We start from the raw sequence: 13,128 nt of genomic DNA on the forward strand, positions 1-13,128 counted from the left end.
GAAACACTAACATTGTACTATAGGGGAGTCTAGGTAAAACTGTGGAAATAGAAGCTGGTAACAAGGAGGTACGTAAACTAAGACCCTGCCAAGCCTGTATGTCACAAAAGAAGGCAGGCACCCAATCACTTATAGAAAGAAACAGGCCAAATTGGGGCACCCAACAGCAGTCAATCTACACCTCTTCAACCCATTGTCACAGGCTGCCCCCTATCATTTACACAAAGCAGCCTGCGGGCTTGATCAAGGCTCCAAGGACATGCAAGACACTTGACAGCTCACACTCATGATTCCTCCTGCTCTTTCCTCCCCGTCTAATGAAAGACGATCCGCGCAGGATTACAGCGGATTACTGCCAGGGCCACTCTCTGCGTGGCAGGGCTATTTCCAGGGTTGCTAAGTCAGTGGTACTGTATAAATATAGACCATGAGGGCACCATCAGCGATACTCATCTCAGAAGCTAAGTAGGGTTGGGCTGCTTCTCAGATCTTGGATTCACAGCCTTTTATTCCAAAATGTAACCAATTGAAATAAACGTATTCTGCACATGAACTTCACCCATTAAATCAATGCACCTTTACACAGCTGTCCATCTGTCTTCTGTTAGCTCTATGCATCAGTAACAGCATGTTATAATAGTCTTGGAAATCTTTCTATTTCAATGGCCAAGGTAGATAACCTATGGGGAAGATTCTATTATGTAGTGTTCTTACTACATACTGTATATATATATATATATATATATATATATATATATATATATATATATATATATATATATATATATATAATTAGATAGTTGTACTGTTTAGCTGGAGCTGTACTGAGCAATAATTTAATGAATGCAGTAACACAAATTACCAACAGAGGGAGACCTATATCACCTTTTCAGAAAGAAGGCAACTAGGGGAAGGTGGATAAAGCTGAACCCCTAACTTTGCCTGCTGTGAAAGTACAGAAGAGCTCTCTAAACACGAGGGTATGACGTGTATATTTATTAGTTTTGTTAGTACACAGCTGTTCTATTTATTTATTTATTTATTTATAGCAGTTTGTCCAAAAACTAATTATAAGGCAAAACAAATAATTGAAGTAGACAGATCATTCAGCAATCCCTAACTGTACAACATCTAATCATAATAGATATTAAGGTAGATTGATGTTCAAGGGTTAGGTGTCAGTAAAACTGTTGCGAAAATAGATGTATTGAAAGACGGAAACTTACATCGTTAACTTCTTTTTTTTTTTTTAAGATTACGAATTATCAATAAACATTTTTTTCAGGTTAATCTGGAGTCTAGTTTTTAAATCAAGGTGTGTATCTATAGTTGGCATGCATGTATTGTATGCTTATTGTGATAGATTGATGGATGGATGGTAATTGCAGACATTATTTACCTTCAGTTTGGAGCAGTGCTTTAGTACGTTTCTTTCCTGCAGGAGTACTTTTGAAATGGTCCCTAAGTCAAATAAGATTCTTGAACAGTGGTCAGGAGGTGGGTGGAAGGCAACATACAGTAAACAACCATTAATTCTTATAGAAACATCGTGTGTAGGTTTTGAGGAATGTGGTTAACGTCAGCTTGGACATTTCAGGGAACATTTGAATGTATATGCAGTGTGCAGTGTTAAGCCCTTTTCATTTGATAACAGCTTGTTAATAATGATCTTCTGCTTTATTTGATATAGTTCATTCTCTACTAAAAAAAAAACATCCTTCATACAAAAACATGGACTTTTTAACTGTGACGGAAGGAGTTGAATGTTACTTTAGTTTACACCAGTTTTTCCCCACAAAAAATAAAACTAAAATAGTTAGAAGGCTCTAAATAAAAAAAAGTTAGAATTACAATTTAAAAAGCTATGCACACCTTCTTGCTAGTTCTGTAACATCAGCAGTTCTGCAAACGGAATATTGGCTTCCCTGAGCTGTTTATTAAACACATATGGGATGCTGACTCCTATACAAGACACATATGTCCAAGACAATATAATAATTCATACAGACAGAACTTTGGGTGGGATTGTAAACTACTCAAATGACTGCTGGCAATGATTGAAAACATTTTGAATGCTGCATAAAGGTCTCCATAAGCAAGCAAACGAGTAATGCAGCTGTAAAATACACAGTTGTTAATACATGATGATATCATAAATGGCAAATTGGCCCAAGTTTGAACAAGCCTGACAGCTTAAAGAGGCAATACAATTATATGAGCTCAGAGGGCAGGCTGCTGTTTATCCTTCTTGTAATATTATTATTATTATCACTGATATCATATAAATATATTTAATCTGTGGATAGCACACACAGTTTCCCTACTGTAGAATCCGCCACAAGCCTGCCCTGCACTGAAGGGACCACCCTTTCACTCATGGGACCAGGGAGCGGTTCAGCTCCAATTGATGGAAATTGAAAGATTACTTGTTTCTTCATCAACCACTAGGGGTTTCTCATGTTTAGTTTTCCAGGTTATCTGACAGACGTTAGTCATTTTTTTTTAGCACTGGTTGAAAGTTGAATGCTTGGGTAGTTTTAATAGGGCCCTGCAGTTTATAGTATATCACAGGTGGGTACATCTCTCTGCATTATGTGTGGGGATGCTAACAGTACAATAAAACACCCATATTTGAAACTTTAATCATTATAACATTATAGGAAGAAAATGGGGAAAAGGGAGGGATTACTGTCCAAAAACAGTCTAGTTGTACTGTATTATACTATTGTAAATATTGCAGTATATTGTAGTAGGCTGTAGTGTTTTTGGATGTAGGATTACATTTATGTTTCATAGAGCAAATGCTTTAGGTGCAATGTAAAATGCAATTTTACCAAAAATGTAATCCTAACTTTAAAGAAAAAAACAATAAGCACATTGCAAAATGCCCCCCAGTGGTACAATTGCAATAATATTCTCTAAACATCAGAAGTGTTGATGTTCCAGGACAATAATATAGTAATATGATGATATATTTTGTTAAAAAGCTCCCTGGCTGTGAAGGGGTTAAGTCCGCAGCAGGAACCCTGCACAGCTGCAGTGTGGGCGATATGTGTGTTTACACCCGATAGCTGAGACTTTCTCATGCATCTGTGAGGCAAAGCAGGCTTCAGACTTCAGCCCCTCAGTCTCGTCATGCCTGGTCTGTTTACCTCTGAGATCCCAGCGGGGAAATGAACCCTGTGTTGTAGCCAGTCAGACCAAAACCTCTGAAAAGGGTCAAGTCTTTTTTGAACACATCTGGTGTGCAGAAACAGGCTGGACAAAATTTTAAAAATCATGAGGAATAATTGGTTGATGTTTAACTAAAAAGATTGAATTCAAGCACACATTGTAATGCTAACAAAAGACAGTAAACTCATTTGAACGGCTACAGCCACAACAGTGTTTCATGATATCTTGAAATGTAATTTGAGGAATCTCTAAATGGGTCTAAATATCTCTGAATGGGTCACATGAAACTCATCTCCTTCAAATGGTCTGATTCAGAAAATGTTGACACAAGGGCTGGCTAGCATTTTTTCATCCTGTCCCAGACACCTCGGCAGTTCTGTCAGCTACTTACAACACACATTGGGTGAGGCCAGGCCTGTGCTACGGGTCTGTTTCACATTACGCAAATCAAATGGGACCCTGCTTTAGTGTTATCTTCTTTCACATTATATAAAGCATTACAGGGATCCAAACGACTTGTGAAATCCTAGCTTTCAAATGTTTTCACAATTGGGTTATTGTTTATATATTACTACTGTTATCATTTTAATCAAATACAACTGTCCCTTTAACATTGTTTTTACTTGCGGTGTCCTCGCTTCCAATGAGATATTTTTTGCACAGGAAACAGCGCCACTGTGTGGTTGTATACTGTAATTTTGTCTATATTGAAAGAGTATCTGAGGGCGGATCTGAACTTCAGGTTAACAATGAGTTAACCTAAAACACAAAGAAACTTGAAAAATTGAAACAAAGGGAGCATTTAAATTAGTGCTTGTCCTGAACTACTTGGCTGCCATCTATTGTACTGTGAAACTAGGAGAGCAGAAGGAATTGTTTCCAGGCTGCTGTGTAATTATCTACAAATTATGTGCAATCAGCTGGAGAAAGCCTGTTAACGACTTCTCTGAAAATGTGCTGTTTTTAGCTTTGTATTTATATTTAAAGTTTAACTTTAAAATGCTTTGCTTAAATGGAATTCCTTTGCAATATGCTTTAAGAAACAGTTCAAAGGGTCGGGACCCCCTGAGGGGGGGTCACTGCAACATTTTAGGAGGGTGGACCTCATCCAATTGCAGTGAATAGCTTGTAGAGTTGTGTCATGACGAAAGTCTATCAGTTTAAGATCAATTCAGTTTTGTATTGTGAACAAATCTGCGGTGGACTGACAAAACTACACACACACACACACACACACACACACACACACACACACACACACACACAGAGTCTCCAAGCCCTCTCAGCTCCACAACAATCAGAATTTCCTTTCTAAGTGGCAGACCAACAAACCAGCCATTCTTGACTTGCATGATTACTGGATAATCACTCCGCAGAGTGTCTGTCTTCCTGTTCTCAAAACCCTGTGGGATTGATATAGTGCAGAAACAGACCAGGACTTGGGAATCTAGACCTCGATCGACACTGTTTACACAAGACAGTAAAAAGCACTGCCAAGCCTCTGAGATCCTGATGGCTTGTGAGGGAGGCACCCAGCCCCTCACACCCACACACAGAGATCATCTGCTGGGCTGTTTTCTCTCAGCAATCCGGTGCCAGGCGGGGGGGGGGGGAGGCTTCAAAACTGATGCAACAGCATTCTGTTAATGTTTCAAAGGACACATTACATGATCTCCGTTTCCTGATAAGTTTGTGTCTATTTAATGCACTCCTGGATTAGACATGATTAAAAGAGCTCTAGTGAGGCCACAGAGATGCTGAGTTTTATAAAGTCAGCAGGATGTGTTGGCTTGAACAGAAAATAACACAAGAACAGCACATTAATTAAGATAACATCGAGTTGCTGAAAACACAGATGTAAGCTTGTGAAGTTACCCCCATTAAGTTAGGAACTTCCACACTTTGGCAACAACTGAAAAAGCTGGAAGGCACCAGTAGTACAGAGTTGAGTCATCAACGGACATGAATTGCTCGCCAAACAGTGGGTTGCAAAATCACAAAATCAAACTAGAGAGCCTTTTCTTTGAGGTCAGGATGGGATGCCTGTAATATGACTGTGACCGCCTCTTTATTGGTCAGGCCCAGCCTGCCAAATTAGTCATGCGTTGTCAGGGAAACCAACGCCCCTACACTTGGACCGAGTGCCCGCTGAGAAATGTGTTTTTCTCATTTATATGTTACAGTAGGTCACCGGTCTCCGGTCTGGCTCTTGACTGTCCTGAGCGCAAACAGTAACTTGTTTGTGAAAGATGGCAGATTTATGATGCAGACAGTAACCCTTTTAGTGTGCTGCAGTTATTTATTTTATAATAAACAACCCTATTCAATAAGGGCATTGTATATGTAGGTTGGTCTGGAATCTTTTAGAAATATATAGTCTTCCACATATATACAGTGACTTTACTTCAAGCTCAAGTACTTGTGACTGCTAATGTTACTCTGAGGTGCAACTAAGCTCGTAGTGAAACATCAGAAAGGTTTGTACTTAGCTTCATTCAAACAGTTGCACCTGGTGTGCTAACAGTCAGCATAAATCACCACATTGAAATGCAATGCAAATGTGGGTTAGAGATCTGGAATGGGAATGGATTTTCTCTGCAAACTTGTCAGAACTTGTGAAAGTTTGCAATACGATGAAGTGAACTCAATTGTAAGTCAGTTAAAGCGATAGCAGCCCCAGTTTTGGGCAGCATGGTATCAATCTTATTGCTCCTCCGCCTCTGTATTCTGAGCTATTGGAAATCCCCGGCGGGAGAATACAATGGCATCTATTATAAACAGGGTGGCTGTAAAAGCAAGATTTCAGGGAAATCAACTGCTTCAGTAACGGATGGGAACCATATTAACAGTTAAAAGCGCAGCAAAGCAAGAGGAAGTGTGGGAACTTAGCACCGTGACGCATCTGCCCCAGACAAGTAACTAGGCTTCTTCAATGCTTGTTTTGCTTTTTGGGTGATCTTCAATGCAGCTGGTGTCTTTTTCCTTGAAGATATTTTAAAGAAGCAGCTCTATGCGGTGTGTCCAGTCGTTTACCGGAAGCAAACTAAACCGGCTGCCACGTTCCTAAATGCTGACTAACAGGCAGTGCGTCAGTAAGGCAAAGGTTTGCTCTAAGTGATAAAAAAAGATATGTATTTACACAATTCTTTGGGAAATGGGAATTTTTCATGGAAATCGTGAAATCTGTGACAACTGTGAAATAAATACCGCCTTAATTATTGCCAGCTGTTCATCACAAATCCTTAACTATCTAGTGATACTTTAAGGTAACTCAAGATTAGTGTTAGAGTTTCAAGACACTGAGAGGAGAGGAGAATGGAATACCTTCATTGTGAAATTGAAAAGAACTCAAAACAGGCTTTACTACATTACACCAACAAAGATCTTTCAAATTAAGACATTGTAACAATTCAAAACAAAGTGTTTGAAGGTCACTGAGATATAACACAATGAACCCAGGACACATATTAGAATACAGAACCAAAAGCACGATGCGCTACATTGGCAAGAGTACTGGATCCCCTATTCACAAGCCTTGAACTTATTAAACAGTGTTTCTTAAAAGTCTCATTTAATCAATATTAGCTGCATTTCCTGTGCAAAATCACTTCTGTTTTCCAGCTAAATGGTCCTGTGCTACAACACAGTTGATATTCAAAATTACATAACCACATTCAAATAAAATATTACACTTTTACCTATTAAGAAAACCTACAATATTATTCAGATGACCCTCTGTTCTGGTAGATTTTACCAACAAAGTGCAAAACTACGATAACAACAAGGAATCAAAGGTATGCCTGCTGTACTTGGCTTTCAGCTAGCTTTATAACATGAACACTTTCATTTTGCAAATTGCACTTTGATGTAAATATCTTTAGAAAGCTGGCTCTAGTGCCCTGTGATTGCAGTGACTGGTGTAGAAGAGCTGCAGTCTCTAATAATCTTTAGTTTTGCAGTGACATTAACACCAATGAATGATTCTGTGCTGTGGGAGAATGACAGTGCAAATGCTGTAGCTGGGTCACTGGTAGATACCACATTGGCAACATGTTCTTTTAGTTTGATATACCACTAGTATCATAATGGTATGAACCGTGTGCTACTGTACAACAGCATTGTGCAGTTTTTCTTTCAATATTGTATTGCCATTGCTGGTAATGCTATGGTTGTCTATGGGGTTCTGCAGGGTTACACATTCGGTGGTATTGTCGTAGCCCTATGGAATCTGTCCAGCTTTTCGGGAAGAACAGTCGTTAACAATGGTCAATAGATTAGTCAAACGGTCATGGGACTAGCTTCGGAATCTGCATTACAGCCATCAAATATGTCAAGTGTTTAAATATAGAAAAGGCATGCTTGTCCCAGACAAGAAGACAGTGTTTTATTTTCTAGGTCAGTAATACTGTGGGTGAAGCAGCATAGTCTGTTCTCCAGAATGTCCCAAAAGTCTTTTTGAGACATCATGAATCTTTCACAAACTTGGGTACAAAGTCTGGAAGATCTGCTTGTCTTGCTCCTCTTGAATGAGATTACAGAATGCACGTCAATACACATTCCATTTTCATTGCAAATCAGCCATGCAAGGGTAAGCCTGTTGCATTCACCGTACCATCCGACCAGTCTGCTTGAGTCACAGAAGTGCGCTGCACCTCCAGCAGGTGCTGCTACGCTCTCCTGTACTCGCAGGTGCTCAGTGCACGTGTGCAATCTTTGGTTGAAGCATCTTAGCGGCTAAAGTAACTGGATCTCCAATCAGCTTCATCTCGAAGTCCACAGAGCTCCCTGCTGTTTTGTTTAATGCATTTTCTGCTTTCTTTTGCCACCTGGTGGCTGGGCTAATGAAGTGCAGCAGTCAGAAAAAAAAAAAAAACGCGTTGCAAAACCGCAACATTTTTGAGTTACCTCACTGCGACAGTCCCAAGACAGATGTATCGCTGGTTTTGGCTACTATTTTAGGATGTCAAAATAATAAAAATGAATCACCTGTAAGTGAAATTGTACAGGAAGTCTGAAGTGCTTTTGGAGAGAATGCTGGAGAGTGCTATTTATCTACAGATACAGGATAGCACAAGCAACAGCAAGCTTGCTCACGCCAGGAGGAACCCTTTCTATTAAGGGTTAGGGAGGAAGTCAGAGCAAAACAAAGCAGTATAATTGCCTGGTGGTATTGTGGTGTGAACAGTTCACACAGCGCAAAGTTGTGTTCCTAGAGAGCTAATTTAATGGTAAGATGCAGGTTCATTAACTCAATGTGCCCCCTGTTAAATGCACAGGAAAAAAGCATGCAAGAACCCGAAGGAATCTAACAAGAGAATCTAAATGGAGTTCAATTTAAAACGAGATTTAAATATTACAAAATAACTGCAGGTATTTTTCAAATGAGATTTTGGCACTGCAACGATTCATGCAGAACTCAGCAACACAGGTAAAAAGTCACTATACGTTCACATAACTTTGTACAGATTAATGGTGATACGCATCATTTTGACTGATGTTAAAGAGAGCAGAGTAGCGCTGCACTCTGAGGCTGGCTTACTGGAGGTATTGGAGAGGTGGCTCCAGGTCGTCCAGGGGTATTGATCCGGGCATCAGTAAGACGTTGATACATTTGGTTTTAATACATTGTATTTGTTTTAACGATTCTTCAATAGTTTTAATCCTGCAGTCATAGGAAATTGACATCTTCTGCTTGTTTCACTTCCGAAAAAAGAGGGTTGTGGACCGTTTCTAATCTGTGAAAAGATAGAAACAAGAGACAGATAATAAACATGAATGTGTAGCTATCCAATAGTTATTAATAGCAGTGTTTTTTTTTGTTTATTTGTTTGTGTTTTTTAATAGGATTCACCCACTGCAAAGGCGGTGTTAATGAACTCTTAATTGATCAAATTTCCTGGGTAGGAGCCAGAGGTATTTGGTCAGGTTATTTGTGAAGTTTTTTCACAGTAATTTTGCTGTGACTGTAGCCTGCATTTATCATATTACAAACCCTGAAGATTTACTCAAAATAAAACTAAAATTATTTTAATAGGAAGTCAGTACACTGAAGATAATTCCAAGGGGCAGTGCAACTGTTAAAAGACATTCTTCTAGAAGAACATTTAACCCTTTGTTCAGGGGCACCGTCGCTGAAAGGGAAGCAATGAAATCAGGGCGTGTGTGTATATATAACCTGGTCCACACATAACAACACACAATGTAAGTGAGTACACATGTTCCTGATAGTCTATCTTTAGATCTCTGGAGATGTGCTATATATCCCAAATCTGCCATCAAATAAATGTTTTTAATATTCAGATTGCATTTTACATTGCACAACACATATGGAAGTAATAATAAAAACCACTATTAAGCAATATTTTCCTTTTGCCAGACATCATTGTCTGATTGCTGCTGCTGCAAAACAGATGGGAGCTCAGAAAGGGTTAGTGTAATTAATGCCTGGGGTGGACAGGGGCCAGCAGTACACAACAGTACTGTTTTATATGATGTTCTACAATAGATTACAAAATAATCACTGCTGAGCTATGAAGGGAATGGAGGCTTAAGGCAACAAATACTGGGGAGTTCTAGGATGTAGCAATTCCACTGGAAACCACTTAAGTTTGCAAACATTATAAACCATTTCTGTTCAAGTCTTAACCCCCTGGAAAGGTGTGAGCCATTAAAGAAAACCGAGAAGGAAGGGAAAGCCTGGGTGCGCCTACCTTAGCTCGACTATCACTGCAGTCCAGTGTTTCCTTAGGATTCCAGCGCCTCTTCTTCCCCGGTGCTACCCAGGTGTGCCAGGTGGCTGGTTCTGCCCGATTGCACCGCCAGGAGGTTTTTAAACCGGACCAAACCAAGAGCTATCTCCGCGTTCCAGGCAGTGCCCTCCTGCTGGCATCGGAAGTCTATCTCCTTTCCCCCGGCCATCACCACAGTGAAATAAACCAGCTCCCGTTTGTATTCGACACAGTCCACCGTGGCCATGCGCTCGAAACGGAGCTCCTTGGTCTTGGTAGAAGAGGACCACGAACTGAAGCCCCTGGACCTGAACCCGGAGTCTCCGCCGCTGCCCCCGCTTCGCTTCCAGTCATACAGCCGGATCCCATCCTCTGTCAGCACGCAATGCTTTCTTTTCCACAGCTGCAGGAGTCCGTTGCTTCGTTTCTCCAGAAATCCTTCTTTCAGCACCTTCTGGGCATTCATCATTCTAATGTATCTCATCAAGCACTCTCAAAACACAGCCGTTACTGAACGTGTCATATATACGCCTGTCTCCTCTTAGGGTTAACAGCAAGCACGATACATGCTTCTATATGTGTCTGGTGTTATACACGTTAATGATATATTCCAATGCATTCTGTTACATACTGCTAATCTGACTGAAGGGTTAAAGAATAACAGATTCTTATTTTTTAAAAAAACGTATTACAGTTTTCAAAATAAATCTAAAACTCCTGGAGCACGTATTATTATTATTATTATTATTATTATTATTATTATTATTATTATTTCAACGAAGCTACACACAGTACAGCTGTTTCTTGCTTCTTTACTTCAGACTGACAGCTTTTTGATATGACCTTTTCAATTAATTCTGCCCGCTGACAGGCTTAATAAGTAACGTTTACCTTCCAGTGTTTTATCTTTAATAATACGACCAAACACGTCTATCTGCGGACCGCCTGGATATGTTTCTACATGCCCGGCGCTCCTCTCTCTCTTTCTCCCCTGCTGTCCGGGGGCCCACCCCCTGCTCGTGACGTCATGAAATGATGCACTGTTGAACATTCCACCCTCTCCATTCCCTGTTACTGCTGACTGTCAGTCATTACAACAGCTGTTACTCATTCATAAAACTGCGCCTGCGGGACTGTGGAACCAGAGGAGAAAGAATGCGTGCAGGGGTTCTAAAAGTTACATGACGTTCTCAGTCAGAAATCTTTAACTTCACAAGACTGACACCTATTCTTAGAAGCTCACCGCATACATGACGGGGAAATACTTGTTCATAGATGGACAGCAATGGGAATAACACGTGGCTCAGTTTTGGGGTTTATTATAATCATAGCTACAGCGCACATCTGAATCTGTTAGCTTGACACTGGCTTACTAACTGAGATTTGTAATGCCAGTATCTATAGTTCATTTTCCCTTAAGCTTATTGTGTATATTTACTTCACATTTGCATTCATTTTATAATAGGCTATATAATGTGGGCGTTGGGACATTTACAAATTGCAATTGAAACATCGAACTGTAGCAGCAATTCGCCAGCGCACAACTAGTCCTGAAAGAGTAAAGCAATGCGAATCTGTACAGCTCGTAGGACTTTTATAGATACTAACAACTTGGACTAAACTGGAACTCAGCAGAACTCTAAGTAAAGGGAACTCGTGACGACAAAAGATTGATCAATAAATAACCAATGCTCTTAACTAATAGGAGGTCATCGCAGAGCACACTGTGTTATTTGTAAGAGGGGGGGAAACGCTTACATAGTGTCACAGGAGAGATACTGAGCCAGAGCTAAAGCGAAGGGGAAGGGTGTGAGCGGGGCGGGGCAGGGCGGGAGAGTGCGTCCAAGTCTGGAAGCTGCTTACATTGTTCTGGAGCAACCTTGACTAATGTGGCTGAAACTGACTTGCAGCAGAGCAGAGAGGTGCCACGTTCATAAACGACAGGATTTAGAGATAGCGGCCCTGAATGTCAAACGAGCTTAAACGCCTAAACTCGCTGCACCCGTCTGTTTGAACGCTTAACGGTGTTTCCATTATGAAAAGAAACCCTTTTCTGCAGTTTTCTGACATGGAATGGGTGCGATACTGAACAACTTTTCAGTGTTTAAATGAGAAACATACATGTTAAAGATGCTAATGACAGTTTTCACGTCATCTCAGGGCTTCACTCAATGGACAGGTGGGATTGAAAGGTAGTAAAGGCGGAGAAAATCAAAACAGACGTTTCATTCAGGGGATACAGAGAAAGAAGAGAAGATATATTTAATAGAACACAATAATAAAACAAGTGCACGAGGACAAAGAGAAAACACGTAAAGTTATTATTTTTTAATGTGTAGTGTATTATAGGATAGTTTCGGTTATGGAGGATATATATGCCAACATAAAAAATAATAAAAATCGGAATATATAGACATGTATTCCTTTATTTATCTATTCTTCATTGTGGCATAGCAGCTACCTTTCATCCTTTAAAAGCGTTTTGCAATCTCTGGCAGCTCGCTGGGCTCCATCGCCACAGCACTATAAGGATTGGCCACTAGACGGCATATGGAAATCGCAATTTTTTAGGATTTTTGATGCAGGATGCAGAGAACACATTATAAAGTCATAAATATATTTCTAATCCTTTTTCCCCCCTCTAATTCCAGATTACGGCTCTGTATATAAAATATATCAATAATTCCAATAGTAATATATAACTGTAATACTTTGAAAGAGGCGACTGTATGTTTTTATTTATTTTCCTGCTCTGATGACCTACGTTTTATGTGCCTGTGTCTGTGACAGGCAACAAAAACCGAAGAGCACCTCGTGAACTCAGGTGAGAGCACCTGAACAAACGACAAAGCGACACATTGCACGAAGAAGCGCTCAGATGCACGCATCACGAAACCGCGAGGGGGCGGCATTGTCCCTGTGAATACAAAAGGACGCACTGAACTGACATGTTGACTTCCATTGACTGCAACACAGACGAGTCCAGTTCCTGGTTGTCTGTAAACCCGACTCGTTTCTGACTCACTTGCATGCAGTTGCATTGCACAAGGCTTCCAGTAGGTGGCGCGCTTTTAAAATAAAAGGACACGCGTTAAAGTTTTCGTTCATGTGTTTTACCAGGGGTACGGGCACTAACCTGCCCGGATAGATTGAGAGTGCAAGCAGAGGTCAAAGTCTTTACGTTTGAGGAGAACACTGTTGTCTTATATTTACATTCACAACGCAG

General features: G+C 40.3%; 1 protein-coding gene across 1 annotated transcript; it reads right to left on the reverse strand.

Annotated features, from left to right (window-relative positions):
* Window positions 1-6,485: 6,485 nt before the first annotated feature.
* On the reverse strand, window positions 6,486-10,872 carry LOC121299823 (pleckstrin homology-like domain family A member 3). Its single transcript, XM_041227937.1, has 2 exons — window positions 9,885-10,872; window positions 6,486-8,909 (listed from the first exon to the last, which is right to left on the reverse strand). The coding sequence occupies exon 1, from the start codon at window positions 10,384-10,386 to the stop codon at window positions 9,919-9,921; it is 468 nt and encodes a 155-aa protein (XP_041083871.1). The 5' UTR covers window positions 10,387-10,872; the 3' UTR covers window positions 6,486-8,909; window positions 9,885-9,918.
* Between the last annotated feature and the right edge of the window lie 2,256 nt (window positions 10,873-13,128).

This window comes from Polyodon spathula, chromosome 25 (genome assembly GCF_017654505.1).
Source record: "Polyodon spathula isolate WHYD16114869_AA chromosome 25, ASM1765450v1, whole genome shotgun sequence".
NCBI classification, from domain to species: domain Eukaryota; kingdom Metazoa; phylum Chordata; class Actinopteri; order Acipenseriformes; family Polyodontidae; genus Polyodon; species Polyodon spathula.

What these genes read in the sequence shown, in the direction of transcription:
- LOC121299823 (XM_041227937.1), bottom strand. Translation starts at nt 10,386, where the DNA reads ATGAGATACATTAGAATGATGAATGCCCAGAAGGTGCTGAAAGAAGGA.